The sequence below is a fragment of the Phodopus roborovskii genome, unplaced genomic scaffold, assembly GCF_943737965.1.
Source record: "Phodopus roborovskii unplaced genomic scaffold, PHOROB, whole genome shotgun sequence".
Lineage (NCBI taxonomy): Eukaryota > Metazoa > Chordata > Mammalia > Rodentia > Cricetidae > Phodopus > Phodopus roborovskii.
The window spans coordinates 74916-97589 of NW_026126102.1; the positions used below are offsets into that span (position 1 = coordinate 74916).

The window sequence follows — 22674 nt, forward strand, 5'->3', positions numbered from 1 at the left end:
AGTATCTAGGAGGCAGAGGCAGGCGGATCTCTTAGTTCAAGGCCTGGTCTATGAAGTGAGTTTCAGGACAGGTACTGTTACATAGTAAGACCCTGTCTCAAGAAACAAAGTAACCTATAATATATGAAAAGGAAGCTCTTTTTAGCTATATGTAATATTAGGTGATGGAGAACCCACATGCAGTTCAGGCTTTAGTCCCCTCCAGATTGTTCAGCTACCCAGTATCTGGAGATCCAAAAACTGGGACCAATGTGAATTCCTCCCTCTTTGGAGGGACACAGACTGGGGAAGAGGGTACAATGCTGGCATCAGAGCCCTTAGTTAAGGCCAAACATAGCCATTAACTGAAGGAAAACAAACCCAATGAGGTATGGTTTTTGTTTTGTTTTATGTTTTCTAAAAAATATTATGCATACAGTGCCCTATCTGCATGTTTGCTTGCACACCAGAAGAGGGCATCAGATCTCATTTTAGATGGCTGTGAGCTACCATGTGGTTACAAGGAATTGAACTTAGGACCTTTGGAAGAGCAGCCAGTGCTCTTAACCTCTGAGCCATCTCCAGCCTTGTTTTCTGTTGTATTTTTTTTCAAAGGCAAACCAGAAAATTTGAAATGGAAAAAAAGTACTAAGGTACTTTGGAAGTGGAGCATTTGCCTAGCCTGTGAGGGAGATGGTGTGTTTAATTCCAGCACTGAAAATAAAGTATTAAAAAGATACACAGAACTAGCTAGCCAAAATTACCTGGTCTGCCTACAATTCACTTCCCCCTTTTACATTTTTTTTTTAAATTTAGCATTCAAATCCGTATTCACATATCATGATGCACATGTGGAGGTCAGAGGACAGCCTTGACTTGACTGTAGTTCACCTTTGCTGCTGAGGCATCTTGATGGTCCTTGGAATTTTCACTACCTGTTGTTAAATGGACATAATGTAAAGCTGAGGTAATACACAGAAAACATCATACTGCATGCTGGTGGTCAGTGCTCAGTAAATGCTCACCCTAGCAATAGGAGGGCTGGTATTAGAAGAAGTTTATCCTCATGCCCTTCTGTAGTTCTTTAAGAAAAAAAAAAAAACTGTTGTGTATACAGCATTCTGCCTCAGAAAGAGGGCACCAGATCTCATCATAGATAGTTGTGAGCCACTGTGTGGTTGCTAGGAATTGAACTCAGGACCTCTGGAAGAGAGGCCAGTGAGTGCTCTTAACCTCTGAGCCATCTCTCTAGCCCTCTTCTGCTTCTGCATCTCTTTGGGAGAGTGCTGGAAAGAGTGCTGGCTTTGCTGTGCCTAGAACTGCTGTTTCCTTGGCAATGAAAGGCAATGGGACCCAGAATCATAAATCATAATGAAATAGTGAAGTATTGAAAACTGTAGGAAATCTATGCATGGTATTAAATACCCTTAACCTCAGTGACTTGGGTCACTGTGGTGCAAGGACTTCAAATTTGAGGTCAGCTTTGGAAATTTATCTAGACCTTATCTCAAAGTAAGGTAGAAAAGGATTAGGGGAGTGGCTCAATGATAGAATGATTGTCAACTCAGTTCAGCCCCTATTGTTAAAAAAAAAAAGTGTATGATGAACATTAGATTTTCGATAGCTTAAAATCTTAGAAGTCTAAACCTGAAGTAGAAAATTAACAAGGAGTAGGTTTCAACTCACTGGGTTTGGGGCTCAGCTAGTGAAGTGTTTGCCAAGCAAGACGGACCACCCAAGTGTTGCAAAAATTCCTTTGCTGGAAGAGATGTAAACAAGTCTACTCCCCCTCCTCAGGTTCCAAGACAAACTAATGTACATTCTACCAGAGTTCACTTGGGAAGAAGTATACCTATTGGGTGTACTTCAAGAGCATGGGTTGAGGTGTTATTACAGGCGTGCCCTCAGGAAAGGTTGCACTGGGAAGTGTTTACCCCGCAGAGATGATAGCTTTCCCATTGCCACAGAAATGGTGGGAGCACTCTCCTATCTTTCTCAGGCATATATATTTGAGCCCCTCCAAGAGGCAGTATGCAATTAGGGCAGAATTGCATATAACAGGTGGTACTGTGTGGCTGAGTACTCAGATGAGGGCCTCAGGACCCTCCCCCAGATCCCTTGTGTTGACATTACAGTCATGTATCATCACTCCTGACTATGCAGTGCCTGGGGTGGAACCTAGGTCCTAGTGTATGCTTCTAGGTGAGCATTTATCACCAGCCCTATTTTTTTTCAAGACAGGAGCTTACTATTTAACCTTAGCTGGTCTGGAGCTCTCTAGGTAAACAAACCTGCTTATTTTGAACTTTCAGCCATCTACCTGTTTCTGCCTCTCAAGTGCTGGGAGTTTCTATTTCTTTTTAAAAAAACAATTTTTTTCAACATGTATTTATTTTTTGCATGTATGTGTGTGCGCCACAGTGAGTGTGTGGAGGTCAGAGGACAGCTCATGGAAGTCCATTTTCTCCTTCCACCATTTGGATCCCAGGAACAAACTCAGGTTGTTAAGCTTGGCATCAAGCACCTTTACCTGCTATCTAACCTGTTCCTTCTTTTTTTTCTTTTTTTTCTTTCTTTTTTTTTGTCTTTGGAGACAGGGCTTCTCTGTGTAACTTTGGAGCCTCTCCTGGCACTTGCTCTGTAGAGCAGGCTGGCCTCAAACTCAAAGAGATCTGCCTGCCATGGATCACTTTAAGCTTCTGATCCTCCTGCCTCCATCGCCCAAATTGGGATGCCACCATGCCTGGTTTTGTTTTAATCATTTTTGTTTTTGATACAGAGTCTCACTATTGTAGCATTGGTTGGCCTGGAACTCAATATAGATTGGGCAAGCCTCAAATTTCCAGAGATCTCTCTGTCTTCCAAGTGTTGGGATTAATGAAATTCACCACCATGTCTGACTGATTTCAAACATTTTTTAAAGTGTGTAATTTATAGTATTAAATATGTACCAAAGTTATATTTCTGAATCCACCCTCCCCAAGGCTCTTGGTAGCCTCTATTCTGTTGTTTCTTTGATTTTTTTTCCTTGTATGTTTATTGATTGGTGTATTCCAGCTACACTAAGCTGGAGCCTTAGGGTTTCAAGAGGTGGCTGGGCACATCAGGCATGTTCCATCATCTCTTAAGGGCACTGGGTAGTTAATCAGGTGTGGCCTGGTCAATTTTGATGGCCTACTTAGGTAGGGACTGAGATAGGGCTGAATCACAATGAGGCCCTAGTTGATGAGCAGTAGGAATAATACTATCTCCTTTACCAGGCATTCTTGGTATAGGCAGCCGGTTTTACTGCCATTGTACTGTTTCTTTTTTCCTCTGGTTCTTTTATGTTCAAAAAAACCTCCCCCCCCTTTTTTTTTCAGGATGGGGTTTGTCTGTGTTAACTGTCCTGGCTGTCCTGGAACTTGCTTTTGTAGACCAGGCTGGCCTCAAACTCGTAGAGATCCACCTGCCTCTGCCTCCTGAAGGCTGGGATTAAGGCATGTATCACCAAAGAACTTTTTTTTCTGTTATAATAAATTACATTTATTTATTTGTGCATGAGTATATACATACATGCTTTCTTTCTTGCATGTGTGGAGGTCATAAAACAGTGGGGGTTGGTTTTCTCTATATATACAGCGTGAGTCCTGGAGATTGAATTTAAGTAGTTAGGCTTGGTGGTAAGCACCTTTACCAGAACTGTCTCACTGGCCCTTTAATTTCTTTTTTTTTTTATTGCTTGCTTTAGAGTTACAGAATATATTTATAATTAGGTTCTTTGATTGGTTGGGAATAGGGTTTTATTAATACATTCTAAAAGTTTTTTTTTCTTTTTAATCTCAATTAGAGGATGTTGGGTTCCATACAGAGGTGGGCAAGGAGCAGTTCTTTGGGGATATAAACATAGTCCAAGATAAGACTTTGTTTTTTAAAAAGTTTTTTTTGTATACATTAGCATTTTGCTTGTATGTATATCTGTGTAAGGGCACCAGATTCCCTGGCTTGGAGTTACAGACAGTTATGAACTGCCATGTGAGTAGTACTGGGAACTGAACCCAGGTCCTCTGGAAGAACAGCCAGTTCTCTTAACCGTTGAGCTATTTCTCCAGTCCCCACAGCCTAAGATAAATTGTAATGAGACTCTGGACCTGCAGCATTCCAGCCTCTGAGTCACTGAAGTTCTAATCAGTCAGTCTTTGCAACACACAGCTTCTGTCTGGGATTTTTGTTTGATTTTTAGTTTCTCTATACAAGGTTTCCCTGTGTATCCCTGACTGTCTTGGAATTCCCTCTATAGACTAGACTGGCTTTGAATTTAGAGATTCACCTGCCTCTGCCTTCCAAGTGCTGGGATTAAAGGTGTTTGCCACCACTACCCGGCTAGAGATTATTATATTACCTTTCTCAGCTTACATTTTGCTAACTTTTTTCAGTAAGATATTTGTGTTAGTTATTTTATACCTTTAATGTGATAATTTCAAATTCTCCCTCATATCTGAGTTGATGTTGGTCTTTAGATTGTGATTTTGTTTGTTTTTGCTCTGTAGCATGCCTTGTTTTTATTGTTGGAAGCTAGGAATGCTGTGTCTAGTAACAGAAACTGAGATAACCCTCTGGATTTTAGTATGAGGTTTTTTTTGGGGGGGGGGAGGGTTGCCAATGGTGATCAAACCCAGCCTTGTCTGCTACATCTTGAAGAAGAGAATTGTTAAATTGGATAGGATTAAGGCTGAGTTTGACACAGATGGTAGGTAACAGGCTTAAATCTCATTTTTCCTTCTCCCTCTCCCGCTTGGAACCAAACTCAGGACCTTGTATATGCTAAGCAAGGACTGTACTGTATTCCAGACTTAAAGCTTTTTTCTACTGCCTTTAAAAATATACTTTCCCCCTGTATTTGATTTTTTTTCAAATAGTTCCTCCATAAACAGTGTCTTGTCTTGGTGATATCTTAGTTTTAACTCATTATTATACTAGTGTCTCCTTGATGTAATGGTTAGGAAGTTAGGGAGTCTTTCACAATTAAATCTGATGATCTGATGTCTCTTTTGAAATATGGTCTCTTACTCTGTAGACCAGGCTGGTCTTGAACTCCTGGCAATCCTTTTTTTTTTTTTTTTTTTCTCTTGACCTTGGAAGTGCTGGAACTATAGTGTGAGCTGAAATCTCTGCTTTTTAGTGCTGTTCCAAGTTTCTGGTTTATTTTATTTAAAAAGATGATGTGGCAGGGCAGTGATGGTGCACGCCTTAACCCCAGCACTTGGGAGGTAGAGGTATGTGGATATCTGTGAGTTTGAGGCCAGCTTGATCTACAAAGCAAGTTCTAGGACAGCCAAAGCTGTTATACAAACCCTGTCTTGAAAAACAAAACAAAACAAACAAAAAAAGAGGGAGAGAGAAAGAGAGAGAGAAAAGAAAAAGAAACCAAACAAAAACAGATGTGTATAGGTGTTTTGCCTGTGTGTATGTTTTTGTACTGTGTGCCTCTAGTTCAAAGAGGCCAGAAAGGGGCATTGGATCCCCTGAACTGAAGTTACAGACTGTTGTGAGCGGTCATGTGGGTGCTGGGAACTAAATGAACATCCTCTTGAAGTGTAATCAGTGCAGTGCTCTTAACTCCTGAGTGGTTTCTCTAGCCCAATTTTCTGGCTTTGACCTTCAAGAATAATTTTCTGAGTTTCATATTCACTTAGGTAAAACAGGAAGACAAGAAAGGTCTAGGACTATTTTACTGTCTTTCCTCCAACAGGGTAGATAATTCTCTGGGCATATTTTGTTATGGTTACTTTCTACTGTTATTGCTCAAGGATCATTTTTTTCTTTTTTAAAAGATTATGTATGCAGTGTTCTGTCTGCATGTATCCCAGCATGCCAGAAGGGGGCACCAGACCTCATTACAGATGGTTTTGAGCCATTGTTTGGTTGCTGGGAATTGAACTTGAGGCTTCTGGAAGATCAACCCATGATCTTAACTTTTGAGCCATCTCTCCAACCCAATAATCCTGTTTCAAATCTTTCCAAAGAGGTCTTTTAAAAATCTGAGTGGTTCCTGGAAGTAAAAGTATGGGCATTATTTTTATATCAAATTATAATTTATTTTATGTTCATTAGTGTTTTGCTTGCATATCTCTATGAGGATGTTGGGCACCCTAGAGCTGGAGTTACAGACAGTTTTGAGCTACCATGAGGGTGCTGGGAATTGAACCCAGGTCTTCTAGAAGAACAGTCAGTGCTCTTAACCGCTGAGCTATCTCTTCAGCTCTACCACAGGCTTTTTAACTCTTGACTCAAGCTTCCAGCAGCTCATGAGAGACTGTTTAATAAGTATTCTGTTTCAGGTAAACAGTGGCTCTTTGTATTTGCTTATCTCTAGGGTTTTTCCAGTGTGTACTTTGGCCTGGACCTGAGATCTGATGGATCTATCTAAGATTAGCTGATAATTCCCAGTTTGTCCAGTTTCTCCCCCCCCCCACTCTACCTCAAATTCATTAGAACCTACTCCTCACAAAAGACTTAAGCACTGAATACTGTTTCACAAGTATTTCAAAACAAAAATGAGTGCCAAAAAATAAAGCAATATTTTGCACAGAACAGTAGATAATAATAGAGCAAAAAGATAAGTCTTTTGTATTATTTTTATTAGCTCATGGTTGCAGTGTTCTCAGTGATAAAGGTCATGCCTAATGTGTTATATAAGGTCAAGCTCCAGCTCAAAATAATGTCAGCTTAAGCATACAAAGTGCCCACGTCTCAGCACATAACCAGTTCCAGGGAATTCAGATATCCCCTTATGGCCTTTTCCAGTACTAGGCACCCACTTGGTGTGGACATAGATTCAAGCAAAAACCTGTAGAGTTCAATTCATTCTTTTTGTGATACCGAGGATTGAACTTGGGGCTTCATGTATATGCTTTTTGGAGGAATTTTTTTTTTTAAGTGTTAGAACCCTGTCTTGTTACTGCTGTATTTATTGCATAGTGTAGTAGGCACAGTAGTCTTGGCATGAAACATAAAGCTAGAGACTAAGGTGAAGTTATGTGTTTATAAATACTAATATCCAAAGGTCTGGAGAGCTGACTCAGAAGTTAAGAGCACTTTCTGTTCTTGTAGAGGATCCAGCATCCACATTGTGGCTTAGAACCACCTAAAACTACAGTTCCAAGGCATCCAGCACCTTCGGCTTCTCTGGGCATTAGGCATCTTTACTTCAGATAAAACACTTGTATGTATATGTGTATGTATGTATGTGTATAATAGAAATACATAAAGAAAAAATTAAAATCTGAGAATTTAAAGAAGACATTAGTAAAGACAAAAAACCAAAGATCTAAAAAATTTGGAAATACAGTAGGCATGGCAGTACTCAGTGGTAGTCCTAAAGCTCAGGTGGCAGGGACTTCACCTACATAACTGAGTTTGAGACCAGCCTGAGGTAAATGACTGTCTCGGACAGTGATGACAGTAATACCACCACTGTCACCACATAAAACAAAAGCAAAAAATCCTTAAACCAAATCCATAGACACTTAGAAACATCGTGCTGTATTAACTAGCAGTGTGTTTGTCTTACTTTCCTCCTTTTAAGTATTTAATTTTGAGTATTACCTATTAGAATAACTGCTTTTTTCACTTTTTAGGAAAATACGTTTTGTGGGGTTAGTGGATTGAACCTAGGCCCTTGCATGTGTTAGGCAGGCACTCTAATGCTGAGCTACATCCCAAGCCTTATTACTCATTAGCTTTTATTAGTAACTGTTTTGAGTTTCCCTAAAGTATGCAGTACAGGGATGGATTTTATTAGAGTTGCACATCCAGATTATATTTATATATTAGTAGTTATAAGTGGAAACTGTAATTCTCTTGTTGCATTTTGCAAATAAGAATCTGAGTTCTACTTTTCCTGTAATAAGATTCTTTTTAAAAAAATCATATTTTTTTTTATGTATGAGTGCTCTGTCTGCATGCGCATCTGAATGCTTGAATGGAGCACCGTATCTCACTTCCAGATGGTTGTGAGCTACCATGTGGCTGCTGGGAATTGAACTCAGTACCTTTGGAAGAACTCCTCTTCTAACCTCCTTGGTATGGCATGTAATAAATCTAAATAATTACAAACTGACAGACACTTGAACCTTATTTTGTAGACTTGCACAGTTAATATCTGACATCCTTAAAAAGAAAATTTTTATGATGATACTTGGATAGGGACATATCTTAGTTTTTTAAACACTTGTAAGCTAGTGAGCTTTTCATTTCATTGAAAGATTTCTTTGGGTTCATGGCTTCAGAGTTTTCAGTTTGTTGGGATGGTGAGGGTATTGGGCAGCAAAGCAACTCCAGAATCAGAGAGAAAATGCTTTTGCTCTGGGGCACTTTATTACTTTTTATTATTTATTACCTCATCCATGTATGTATGCATGTATCTACCTATCTAGGGACAGGACTTCTCTATGTAGCCCTGGCTGTCTTGGAGCTCATTTTGTAGACGAGGCTGGCCTTGAACTCCCAAGTGCTGAAATGAAAGGCATATACCACCACTGCCTGGGGGCACTCATTTTAAAATGTCCTTTCATTGTATTTAGGTCTTCAACATCTGGGATGGCCTGAGCACATTCTGAATCATTGTTCACCCAGAAATGTGCTTTGCTAATCTAGGCACTTCTCAATCCAGTAACAAAGTTGACATGTAAGAGCAACTGTTCCAAATCCAGTGAGTATTGACTTTTTGAATAAAGCAAGGCATGAATCTATTGGATTGGTGAAAAGCTGATTGTCAGTTAGTGTTTAAAGTGAGATTATGGGGATGGGCAAATGAAATCTCTGCTTTTATCTAGACAGTATGATTTTGAAACTAGAAACACATGTATATGTGAGTAATTTCCTTTTTTGTGATGGTGTGGTTTGAGACAGGTATTATTACATAATTCAGGGTGGCTTCAGACTCAGACTGGCAGAGCTAGGGTCATATCCCAGCCTTGTGATATTGTAGTGGATTGACACATCTGCTCCCTTTTCTGGTCTATATTTCTTGAGTGGTAGTAGATGATCATTAAAATTTTGAGGAAGTATGGTTAGTGATTCTTTTGTCTTAGTTTTAGAATTGTACATGGAACTTTTTAAAGAAAAGAGATGAGTTAAAGAAGGCAATAAAACACTCCCAGTGATGAAAGCAATGTATTTATAACATAAATAAAACAGGTAGAAGGAGAGATGCAAGATGCTACTTGTTATCCTCCCCAGTTTTTTTTTTTTTTTTTTTTTTTTTTTGAGACAGGGTTTCCTCTGTATTACTTTGGAGTCTGTCCTGGAACTCGCTCTGTTGACCAAACTGGTCTCGAACTCACAGAGATCCACCTGCCTCTGCCTCCTGAGTGCTAAAGGCATGTGCCACCACCACCTGGCTTTCCTAGGCTTTTCTGAGACAAGGTTTCTCTGTGGAACAGCCCTGGCTGTCCTGGACCTCACTCTGTAGACCAGGCTGTTCTCAAACTCCCAGAGATCTGCCTGCTTTGGGGATTAAAGGCATTTGCCACCACCACCTAACTGATTTAATTTTTTTTTTTAACTTCTTACTATGTGTATATGGGTGTGCATGCTATAATGCACATGTGTACAGGTCAGAAAACTACTGTGTGGAGTTGGTTGTTTTTTTTTCCATCTTCTTTTCTCTTTTTTTTTTTTTTTTTTTTTTTTTTTTTTTTTGAGACAGGGTTTCTCTACATAGCTTTGGCTGTCCTGGAACTTGCTTTGTAGACCAAGCCCTGAATGCATAAGATTTGCCTTCCTCTTGAGTGCTAGTATTGAGGCCTCCATGCCTCCACATTGGAACAATCTAATACTTCTTGATTCCTAATAAAAAGGAACACAGTATAAGTTTGGAAAAGTTGCTTTCTGAATGTAACCCCTACCCCCCAAAAAGGTAAGGGAGCAGCAAATGCAGAAGTCAAGTCATATGGAGCCCGGTTTGGTGGCACATACCTTTAATCCTAGCACTAGACAGAGGTAGGTGAATGAATCTCTTGAGTTTGATATCAGTCTGGTCTACAGAAAGAAACTCCAGCTCGCAAAACCAAAACCAACCAAACAAGTCACAAAGCATGCTTTAAATAAATGGTAGTTAACCACATTGCCACATCTTCATGCTAATATATACTACCACTACCATTTATGGGATTGGTTCACATTGCTTAAATGCCAGATTCATTTTTAGTCTTCTACATAATGTGTCTGATAATTACCCATGTTTATTTGAAATGGAAGCTATTAATACCTTTCTACGACACTAACTGTACACCAGGAAGGCCATGACACCACAAACCAAGGAATGGTGTTCTTCCAAAGTTGCAGTGGGAAAGAGTATATGCAGCTGATTCCATACACAGTCTTTCCCTGCTATAGGAAATCCAGGCAGAAGGGAGATGTGTAAATAGAATTCTTGGAGGGAAAAAGGTTGACACGCTGAATGCATTTAATGTTTAGTCCTTCTGTTGCCTCACAGTCTTCTGAATCACTGAGTAGCATCCAGGGTGTCGTCTCTAAGTGACTGCATGGTGAGGCAGTATTTGTAGGAGTTTTCATTTGTTAAACTAAGTTCAGGAATGATCTCATCAAATGCCATTTTAAGGGGGTGTTGGTGGCTCATGGTTTTAATCCCAGCACTAGAGAGGCAGAGGCAGATATATCTCTGTGAGTTTGAGGGCAGCCTAGTGTTGCACGAGTTCTAATTGGTCTTAATAATAAAAACCTGGAGCCATATATCAGGGTAAATGCTGAAAGATCAGAGAGACAAAGGAGCAAGCCACAGTCAGCTCTTAACTTGAACTTGCTAACTTCTCAGCTGAAAAAAAAGGGGGGGGACGAACATCTGTCTCCTCCCACCTTATATTCTTCTCTCTGCCCTGTGTTTGTATAGACCTCCAGGCCTCTATGGTTAACTAGTGGCTAGCTCTGCCTTCTGATATTCAGGTAAGCTTTATTTATTAGAGCATAAACAAAGTATCACCACAGCTTGGTCTACAGAGTTAGGTTCAGGATAACCAGGGCTATACAGTGAAACCCTGTCTCAAACAAAAAAACAAACACACACAAACAAAAACAAAGTCATTTTAGCCAGTGTAGTTAGCAAGAGTAAAATACAAAGTTAAGTTAGCTTGAGGTAGGCTAGGTTTGGGTGTGGGGGGGGGGCGACTCCCTTATGTTACTTTGTATTCTTTGCTGAGTGAACACACTCACTGTCTAGATTATATTGGTCTGCTACTAGGAGATCCTCTGCATCTGTCTTCCAAGTGCTGAGATTGAAGGCATTCGATCCCTGGAACTTGGAATGGTTGTGAGTTGCCTTTCAAGAATGCTGGGAACTGAATTTCAGTCCTTGGCAAGATCAATAAGTGCCCCTAACCACTGAGTCATTTCTTCAGGCCTCTATCCTGTTGTTTTTAATCGGTTCCAATTTTTATCAAATGGTTTGGGCTTCTCTTCCATTATTGATGGTTCTTTAGGTGGACCTATGACTCCTGACTACATTTTTTTGGTGGGGGGAGGGGTTTTGAGACAGGGTTTCTCTGTAGCTTTGGAACCTGTTCTGGAACTGTAGTAGACCAGGCTTGCCTTGAACTCACAGAGGTCTGCCTGCCTCTGCCTCCTGAGTGCTGGGATTAAAGGTGTGTGCCAACATGTCCTGGCTCCTCCATATTTTTTATTGTGCACATACATGTCTGTGTGCACAAGAGTGTAGATACCCTCGGAGGACAGAAGGGATTACCAGATCCCTTGAAACTGCAAATACAAGCAGGTGTGAGCCATTTGTAATGGGTGCTAGGAACTGAATTCTTGTGTCCTTTGCGAAATTGGTACAGGCACTCACTTTTAAATCACTGACCTACATCTTCAGCCCCAACTATATTCTTGGAAGGCAATGAGAGCAGAGTGTGCTTCCTCTGATTGGACATTTTGTTTGATGCAATGCTTGATGACAAGCCTCGTGAAGGTGGTTGTGGGGGTATAGTATGAAATAAGACAAGCCCTGATCCAAATCTGAAGAATCTCCTAGAGCATCTAGTCTTAAAGCTACAATCCTATCACTTTAATTTTGTTTTGATCATAGTGTGTTTGTCTAATATATGGCAAGCAGAAAAAAGGCGGGTTTTGTTTCATGTACATAAACATTGGTATTTTAAACATTTCATACATCATGTGATGAATAGGTAAAATAAGAATACCCTTTTTATGGGTTGGAGAGATGGCTTAACGGTTAAGAACACTGGCTACTCTTCTAGAGGTCCTGAGTTCAATTCCCAGCACCCACATAGCAGCTCATAGTCTGATGCCCTCTTCTGGTCTGCAGGCATGTTGCAGACAAAGCACCTGCATACATAAAAACACCTTTAGCCAGGTGGTGGTGCTATTGCACGCCTTTAATCCCAGCATTCAGTAGACAGGCATATTTCTGTGAGTTTGAGACCAGCATGGCCTACAGAGCTAGTTCCAGGAAGAGCTAGGGCTACACAGAAAGACCCAAGAGTTATTTTGTCTTTTTTTTGCCTGGTACTTGAATGTTTATTTCTTTTTAAGATTTATTTATTGTATGTACGAGTGCTGTATCTGCTTGTAAGACTTTATGTCAGAAGAGGGCACCAGATCCCACTATAGATGGTCGTGAGACACCATGTGCTTGCTGAGAATTGAACTCAGGACTTGTGGAAAAGCAGCCAATGTGCTTAACCGCTGAGCCATGTCTCCAGCCCAAATCTTTACTTATGTAATTTTTCATGCTAGTTTGCAAGTTGGTTGTGGATTTTTTGGGAATTGTATGCATAATTTTGTTTCTTAGATATTTGAAAATAAAGAAAAATCAGTGTAACTCAAAATGCTTTGCAATCTAGTTCTAGGAATTTATTTGTTTTTGAGACAGTCTCATGTATCCTGGGCTGGTTTTAAACTCACTATGTAGTCAAGGACGACTTTGAACTTCTGGTGTTGCTTCTAGCTTCTGAGTGTACCACCATATCCATTTTTGTGGTCTTAATGGTGGTGCTGGGATTGGCTTTATGCATGCTAGGCAGTCTACCAACTAAGCTATATCCTTAGTCTCTAACATATTTTTTATCATCATAAAATGGATTCACTATATCTTCTAATTCTCCCTTTCTCCATCTCCTAGCAATTGGTAATTTACTTGTGCTCTGTGGATATGCCCATTTTGGATATATAAATAGAGAATACTTGTTTGGTTTTTTGAGACAGGGTTTCTCTGTATTGCTTTGGAGTCTGTCCTGGAACTTGCTCTGTAGACTAGGCTGGCCTTGAACTCTGCCTGCCTCTGCCTCCTGAGTCCTGACACTAAAGGCGTGTACCACCAATGAACGCCCAGTGAGAAATTCAGTCTTGTAGTGTGTTGTGTCTTCTTTAACTGTTAAGGGTCATCCCTGTTTAACATACATTAGTATTAATATTACATTGGAATAGTGTAATATTCCATTGATGATATCACATTTTATTTATTCATTTATCTGCTGATGTATATATATTTGGGTAATTTCTTTTTTTTAAATTGTGAATCATGTTTCTATGAACAATTGCTTATAGCTTTTTATGGATTAGTATGTAGCATTTTGCATTCCTTTTTGTGTTTTGAGTTGTGGTCTCAAGGCCTACGCTGGCCTTGAGCTCCTTATTTAACAGGGGTGCCTTGAACTCCTGATCCTCTCACCTGTACCTCTCCAGTGCTGGAATTAAAAGTGTGTGCCACTTTGCCCAAATTGGGTGGTGCTCAGGATCCAAATCAGGACCTTATACATTCTAGGCAAGCATTTTACCAACTGAACTACATCTCCAGTTTTATATACAGGCCATGCATATGGAATCTAATTTTCTGTCACCTTGCCATATTTTTTTTTGTTTTAAAAGTTATTTTATCAGTTTTATTGAGTATCAGATGGTCTGTTTGATTATTTTGTTGTTATTTTTGTTTTTTTCATGACAGGTTTTCTCTATGTAGCTCTCTCTGTTCTTGAACTCACAGAGATCCACATGACTTTGCCTCCTGAATGCTGGGATTAAACGTGCTTGCCACCACCGCCTTTCTAGTTTCTTGTGTGGTTTTGATTTGCATTGTCATCTGTATGTTTTCTTTGGAGAACTTTATATTAAAGATATTTGCCAGTTTTCAAATAATTTTAAAGATTTATTTACATGTCTGTGAGAATGTATGCCACATGTGTGTCAGTACCCAAGGAAACCAGATTAGGGTGCCAGATTCCCTGGAGCTGGAGCTACAGGCTGTCTGATGTGGGTGCTTTTAACCATGAGCCATTTCCTTAGCTTCTCAACCTATTTTTACATTTTCTTACTTGTTTGCTTATTTATGTGTGTGCACCATAGATCAGATGTGGAGGTCGGAGCTAACTTTTAGGATCCATCTGGGGATGGTTCTCAGGTCCTCAGGCTTGGTGGTAAACATGTTTACCTGTTGAGCTATCTTTCTGGGGCTGGAGAGATGGTTCATGGTTATAGCACTGATGGCTTGTAGAGGATCTGGGTTCCATTACCCCACATGGTAGCTCACAACTATATGCAACTTCAGTTCCAGGGAATCCAATGTCCTCTTCTGACCTCTGTGAGTACCAGGCACACCTGTGCATAGACATATGCAGGAAAAAAATATGCACATTTTGTCTGTGTATATGTTTGTGTATCACATATGTGCCTGGTGTCTGGGGAGGCCAGAAAGAAGATGTAGGATCCCTTGGAACTGGAGGATTGAACCTAGGTCCTCTAGAAGAACAGCTAATGCTCTTTACCATTGAGCCAGCCATTTATCTAACTTTAACATTTTTTTTTCTAGGTTGTTTTTTGTCCTGTTTTGTTTTTCTACACATGGTTTCTCTGTGTAGCTTTGGAGGCCATCCTGGTACTCGCTGGCCTCAAACTCACAGATCTGCCTGCTTCTGCCTCTCAAATGCTAGGATTAAAGGCATGCGCCACCACTGCCTGATCTCATTTTTTATTAATTAAATTTATTGATTTCTTTTATATCACAACTGCAGCTTCCTCTCCCTTCTCCTATTTTCTCCCCGTCTCCTCTCTGTCCCTCCCTCCCAGTCCACTCCTCCTCTGTTTCTGTTCAGAAAGAGCCAGGACTTCCATGGATATCAACAAAGCATGGTTTATCAAGTTGAGGTAGGGCTAAGCTCCTCCCCTTGTATTAAGGCTGGGCAAGGCAACCCAGTGTGAGGACTAGGTTCCCAAAAGCCAGGCAAAGTGTTAGAGACAGTACCTGCTCCTACTGCTAGGAGTCCCACAAGTAGACCAAGCTACAATAACTGTCACACATATGTAGAGGGCCTAGTTGGTCCCTTATAGGCTCCTTAGCTGTTGGCTCAGACTCTGTGGGCTCCTTTGAGCCCAGGTTAGTTGTTAATGTGGGATCCCTTGTGATTTCTTTGACCTCCTTGTTTCATATAATCCTTCCTCCTTTTCTTCAGCAGGATTCCCTAAGCTCGCCCCAATGCTTGGTTGTTGTTTGTCTCTACATCTGCTCCCATCAGTTACTGGATGGAAACATCTCTGATGACAGTTGGGCAAGGCACCAAACTATGAGTATAGCAGAATATCATTAGGCATTATTACACTGACATATTCTCTTCCCCCATTTGTGTTTGGTTCTATCCTAGGTCTCTGGGCCATTTAGCCTGTGGGTCCTGGAACTTCAGGCAGTGTCAGGGGTGGGCTCACTCTCGTTATATGGGTCTAACGCTGAACCAGTCATTGGTTGGCCACTCCTATAATCTCAGCACCATCCTCATATCACCCCACCCTTCCCATAGGCAGGACAGATTATAGATCAAAGGTTGAGTTCTAGCCCCAACTTTTTATTATTGTTTCCATTAATTTTTTTTAGTCAGGGTATTAGTATTCTAGACTTGCCTCTCATACTTGCTATGCAGCTAAGGATGATCTTAAATTTCTGATGTTCTTGCCTCTAGCTCCAGAGGAATGGGATTATGGGCACTTGTCACCAGTCCTAGTTTATCTGTTGCTGGGGATCAAGTTTGTGTGTGCTAGTCAAGTATTCTACAAGCTGAGTACACCCCTTTCCCCCAAACTCTGTTTCCTGATTATTTTAGTCTCCATTATATTTCTTTTTTTAAAAAAGGGTATTCACTTGTTTACAGTTTTATTTTATATGTATGAGAGAGAATGTGTCTGTGTATGCATGCATGCATGCATGAATCCATGCTTGCATAGTGCCTATAGAAGCCAGAAGAGAGGCTATTAGATTTACTGAAATTGGAGTTATTGATGGTTATAATGGGAATGTTGGGAATTGAATCCAGCAGCTCTGCAAGAACAACCAGTGACCTTAAAGACTGAATTGTTCCTCTAGCCCACTTTTAATGTGTATGTATGTATTTGTTTGTTTGTACACATGAGTGTGGGATTTAGAGGCAGCATTGCTGTCTAATGTGGGTATTAAGAACTGACCTTTGGTCCTTAAAAAATCAGTGTAAGCCATTTCTTCAGCCCCCTCATTTTATTAATTTCTGCTTTTAGTCTTTCTGTTTTCTTGATGGTATCCTTTGACAAAATTGTTTTGAAGTTTGAAGTCAGGATTTGTTTATTTTCTGTCTTGCTTTTAAGCTTTTAAAATATTCCTTTTAAAAGATTTGTTTGTGTATTGTGAATGTATATTTATTTGTCTTTGGTGCTCATGCTGTGTGCACACAGAGGCCAGAAGGGATTATTGATGTCTTTTTCTATTCCTTCGAGGCAAGACTCCTCTGAACCTGGAGCTTGTGTTTTCTAAGCCAGACATTAACAAACCACATCAATCTTTCTGATTCTGGCTCTTGGGGCTGCAGTTGCTTATTAATATGGGTGCTGGGATATAGACACTGGTCCTCATGACTGCCCAAGTGGTTTCCATTGTTGAATCATCTTTCCAGCCTTGACAATCTTCATTTTTTAAAAGAAATGATTAAATGTTTATCTTCTGCATTTAAGCTTTGAACTCCTTATCAGTTTATTTTATTTCTATTGTTTGTTTGCTTGTTTGTTCAAGGTAGTTTTTCTCTATGTCCTGGAACTTGCCCTATAGACCAGGCAATCTGCCTGTCTCTGGAGTGCTAGGATTAAGGGTGTTTGCCCCCATGTAAAGCAACTGTATTCAGTCATTAAATAGTTAACAGTTTATGCTGTAAATGATGATTCTGTTACTGGTTTCTTAAAAGTTTTCATTCTTTCAAGTCCTGTTCTGTACTGTTTTTCATCTTAGCATCAATCTATTATACAACTACTCTGTTGCCAAGGAGAAGATATAATAATTAAGAATTAATGAGACAGTCAAGACAATAAGTAAATATACTTGATAAATTACCGATTTTCTTGTATAAAGGAAGAAAAGTGTTGCATATTTTGCATGTTGATGTGTTTAAGCTTTCTTGAAAAGGTGATATACCAATGTTTTGGTTTCAAAGGCCCTTACAGATATAGCCTATGCATGAGAAAGTAATTATTTATTGACATTATTAATGATACAAGGGCCAGCTAGGCATTGTAAAATAAAAGTTTGTTTGGTTTTGAGACAGGATTTCTCAGTGTAGTTCTTGCTATCTTGGAACTTTCTTTATAGGCCATTCTGGCCTCAAACTCAGAGATTCTTCTGCCCCTGCCTTCTGAGTGCTAGGATCAAAGTTGTGCATTATGCTCAGCAAAAGGTGCATAAAATTTAAACATGAATGACATTTTGACTTTTATCACCCCAGTTTTTCTTTTGAAATTCAATTGTGTTTATAAGTTTGTTTTTCCTATAAAAAATAGGTGATAGCCTTTTGTTCTTTGCTATTTTTGGAAGTACTGTGAATTAAACTTGAGGCCTTGTGCATGCAAGGTAAATATTTTTGATGCCGTTCTCCATTTCCAGCACCTTGTGATAAGCTTTATTTTGTGTTAAATTATTTTAAAATGTAACTTCTATTATAATGTACCATATTCATATTAAGTATACCATATTCAGCACATCAAAAGATTTCAGTATTTGGAACTGTTTAGTGAATAGTATCAGTGTTTTCCTTAAGTGATATTTCTTTTAGCTTGTCTCTGGTAGTATGGGTAGTTGTGTTGTTGTTTTTTCTTTTTGTTTGTTTGTTGTCAAGACAGGGTTTTTCTGTGTTGCCCTGGCTGCCCTAGAAATCACTTTGTAGATAAGGCTGTCCTACAGACATCCACCTGTCTCTGCCTCCTGAGTGCTTGGATTAAAGGCATGTGCTACCCACCACCACCTGGCTGTTTTATATTTTTATACCCTCAGCAAAATAAAATTCTTTGCCTTAATTTTGACTTTGAGCATATATATTCTCATAAGACTATAGGATAAACCTCACATTTTGTTGGAGATTTATGTTTATTGTAAGGACATTGGTAAATTTTTGTTTTGATAGTGAAAGCAAGTTGAATACATTGGTGCAGAAGCTTCATGACTTCCTAGCACATTCATCAGAAGAATCTGAGGAAACGTGTTCTTCTCCACAAGTTGTAATGAACCAAAGCACAGGTAAGTTGAAAAAATGTTGGTGTATGTAGTCCCTTTTCATTTATTTCTATTCATTTGTTTTAACTATTTCCTCCTATTTTTATGTATTTGTGTGATGTGTGTGAGGTTGCATGAGTTTGTTTATGTGCACCTTATGTATGCAGGTGTCTACAGAGGCCTGGATTCCTCTGTAATTCCAGATTCCCTATAATCGGAGTTAGAGGTGGTTGTGAGCCACTTGAGGAGGGTGCTGGGAACCGAATCTGAGTCCTCTGCAAGGGCAGTGAGCATTCTTAATTGCTGAGTCATTTCTCCAGTCCGTCATTTATTTAGTTTTGTATGGAGTAGCTTTTTCATTTGTAGAAAATTTGATTTACAAGTTTATAGATGTTCTTATTGGGTGTGTTTGCTAGTATCTGCTATAAGATTTTAATTTTGGAAAGGAAAAGTATACATTTGTGAACTGATGATGCTTAGTGTGAAACACTTAATTCTGTTTTGTATATAATGAAAGTTTCTGGCAGAGGAGGTGATGAATAGATAAGTATTAGGGGGATGTGAGCAGTGTAGGTTACAGGTAGTGGAGCTCAGCATTAAGCATGCTAGGCAAGTGCTCTACAACTGTACTAATGAAGTATGGGGATACTTCATTTCATAGTTTACTGGTATATTAGAATTTGAATTATGTTTAATAATATTGCTCAATGAAATTTAGAATGGTGTCTGACAAGTAGGCTGTGACAGGAGTATGGGTCTGAGTTCAAGGTCAGTATGAATTACAGTGTATTTGGTTCTTTTTACTCTTTTTTCTCTCTTGGGGGCACACCAATCAACCTTCAAATAAATACTCTCATGGAGGCTTATTCTTACTTATGCCCAGTCTTCTCTTGTCTTATTTCTAGCCAACTTTTCTCAAATTATCCCATCTATCTTTTGCCACTGAGCTTTTACCTTTCTATATACCTTTCTTTACTTATTCTGTGGCTTGTGTATGGCTGGGTGGTTGACTCTTAAAGTCCTCCTACTTATCCTGCTCCTTGATCCTCTCTTCCTAGATTTCTGCTTCTATTTATTCTTTCTGCCTGCCAGCCCACCTACCCTTTCTCCTGCCCAGCTGTGGTTCAGCTGTTTATTAGATTAGTCAGGTGTTTTAGACAGGTATAGCTTCACAGAGTTAAAGAACTATAACTTAAAAGAATGCAACACATCTTTGCATCATTAAACAAATATTCCACAGCATAAATGAATGTAACACATCTGAAACTAATATTCCACGTATTACACAGTTTCAGTCCAGCTGGACTATAGTCAGACTCATGTTTTTAATAAAACAACAACAACAACAATGATACTCCTAAGTGGATTTGGTGAATATATTTTTATAAAACAAGTTGATATTTGTTTTCTTTACTCTTTTTAATAAATGCTTTTGAGATAGGATGTTGTTATACATCCTGGGCTGTCTTTGAACTTGTGATCATCCCGCCTAAGCTTCTTGAATGCTGAGATTACCACACTAACCTCATTTAAAAATAGCCTATATCTAGGGCTGGGGGATGGCTCAACATTTGGGAGCAGTGCTGCTGCTCTTGCAAAGGATTCAGGTTCAATTCCCAGCACCCACATGGCAGCTCACCAATGCCTATAACTCTAGCTCCAGTGACACCCTCACACAGACATGGATGCAGGCAAAACTACCAATGTACATAAAATTAAGAAAATAACCTATATCCTATTATGATTAGTGGTTTAGATTACTACATATAGCAAGCACAACACAAAACATATTCATGTACATACATACAGAAAATCACAAGATCATAGTATGAAGCTCAACTATATGTGAAGTTAGATTTTCATAAGTCACTGGATATACCTTTTCTAAAATCATATAATATCAAACCACAGATCCAAGAGGTTCTGATAGGATTCCCAGAGACACAAGAAAACTTATGCTAGGGCCAGCCAGATTGCTAAATGAATGAAAGCTATTGCTGTCAAAGCCTGATAACCAAGTTTGATCCCTGGGATCCCTGGGAGTCACATAAAGTTGGAGGGAGAGAGCCAGTTCCACAGAGTTGCCCCTCTGACCTTCATGTATATGTGTTCTGTGGCATATGCACCCACCCACCAACCCTATCCTCAACCACAAACACATTCCTTAAAAGGAAAACTATAGCTAGTCCTTATCAAATGTTTTAAAGCACAACCCCACTCCCCCCACGATTTTTCGAGATAGGGTTTCTTTGTATAGCCTTGCCTGTCCTGGAACTAGCTCTGTAGACTGAGGTTGGCTGGCATCAAACTCACAGAAATCCATCTGCTTCTGCCTCCGGGAAAGGTGTGCGCCACCCTCCATCCACCCTCACATTTTTTATATGTTTTTATGAGACAGGGCCTCATTAAGTAACATGGCAAAGTCACGATGTCAGTAGCACATATAAGGTAGCTCTGTGGAAGACTGTGTTCCCAAATTCCTGGAAGGTTTTGGCAGAATTCAGTTCGCTGTGGTCATAAAGATGAGACTCCCTGGTTTCACTTCCTATTGGCCAGGGCATTTTCTTTACTCTCCTTTCACTTGTCTGCATTTCCTTTCATGGAGCCCCTTCTTTTGGCAGGTCTAGCACAGCACATGGTGCCTCTCTCGTTCCTTGAATCTCTTACTCTTTTGCTTGTTGATTTTCTTGTTCTTTTGAACAGGTAGATTTTTAAAAGACAGGCTCTCACCATGTAACTCTCTCTCGCCTTGAACCCATTATATAGACCAGACTGGCTTAGAACTCGGGGTATGTAATAACCCTGCCTCTACTGTTGTGTCATATTTTATTTGTGTTCTGACTAATAAAGCTCAACTGGAATTAGAGGGTGGAGCTAGTCTCTTGAAAAGGTAAAAACCAAACCCTTCCCCTAACTTGGGGAGTTTCTTTTTTGGCAAGTTATATTTGTTAGTTTTAAAGTTAGTTTAGATTGAACAACCATGCTGTTTGATGAACTATCACCTCTTCTATTCAAGAGGTCTCCCTTGTTCAAATCTATCTAATCTTTATCAATAGTATCTATAGTTTTCCTTCTCCTGTGGAATTAAAAGCAAAACCTTTCCCCAATGTAACCAATGTCCTGGTTTCCACTCTGAGGTCAATACATCTTTAAAAGGTATATAGGCTGAATTGATTCAGTAGCTTTTTTCTATTATCCAATGTGTCTCTGCAGCTGTTGTTGCTTTCTCATTAGCATTTAGAAAATTCAAGGTTGACAAAACATTATGCAACCAATTTCTGGGGATCTTTGTTACCCCTTTCTGTTTATGTAGTATATCTTTTAGAGCTCTGTTACTGCTTGCTCTGTAGGATTGTATGGTATACCTCTAATATGCTTTATATTGTAGTATGCAAAAAGGTTTCATTTTTCTAGAGACATATGAGCTACTAGTTAACCATAGAAGCTGGGCAGTAGTGGCTCACACTTTTAATCCCAGTATTGGGTAGGGGTATGGAGACAGGATCTCAGCTTTTTGGATGGAGGAAGGAGACAGGTAAGAAGCAACTGGCAGCTGCTCCTGGTTCTTTGGTCTTCCAGGTTTTTACCTTGATATCTGACTCCTGGTTTTTATTGATTAATATTAATTAAATTAATGTTTCACTCTACCTACTGAGTCCTGGGATTAAATCCATGTAGCACTCCTCTGGATTTTTATTCAGACAAGTTCTCCCGTGGTCCAGGCTGGTTTTGAAGTGGTAAGCAGTATTTTGCTTCAGTTTCCTAAATGCTGGGATTATAGGCATGAACCATCACACTCAACTCTTATTTATTTTTATTTTATGTATAGGATTGTTCTATCTGCATGTATGACTTTATACCAGGAAAGTGTACCAGCTCTCATTATGGAGGGTTGTGAGCCACCATGTGGTTGCTGGGAATTGAACTAGGGACTTTTGGAGGAGCAGCCAGTGCTCTTAACTTGTGAGCCATCTCTCCAGCCCCCTCAACTATTCATTTAATTGATGTTGTTTGGAGACAGGCGGGGTCTCTATTTCACAGACTAACTACAGTACCCAGCTAATTCCTTGTTTTTAGAATGAACTTTATTGCCAGTCTTGTGTTAATTAATTGCTTGAGTTGGGCACATTAAGAGTCTACTTCTAGTGACAGAGTGTGGCTTTAGTTGAACTAATCATATTGTTCAC

At 39.6% G+C, this 22674-nt stretch overlaps 1 protein-coding gene across 9 annotated transcripts in view; it reads left to right on the forward strand.

Moving 5' to 3' along the window:
• Positions 1 to 22674, forward strand: part of Atrx (ATRX chromatin remodeler) — a 150973-nt gene that overhangs the window by 26183 nt on the left and 102116 nt on the right. For 5 of the 9 annotated variants that reach the window (XM_051179454.1, XM_051179451.1, XM_051179452.1 and 2 more), the window contains exon 2: positions 18399 to 18511. The exons of 1 other annotated variant lie outside the window; for it this stretch is intronic. In XM_051179454.1, the coding sequence (XP_051035411.1) occupies positions 18496 to 18511 (16 nt within the window). In that variant the 5' untranslated portion in view covers positions 18399 to 18495. Of the gene's footprint in view, positions 1 to 8543; positions 8672 to 15443; positions 15579 to 18398; positions 18512 to 22674 lie in introns of those variants that run through there. 3 more of the 9 variants (XM_051179455.1, XM_051179456.1, XM_051179457.1) reach the window with 2 other exon arrangements.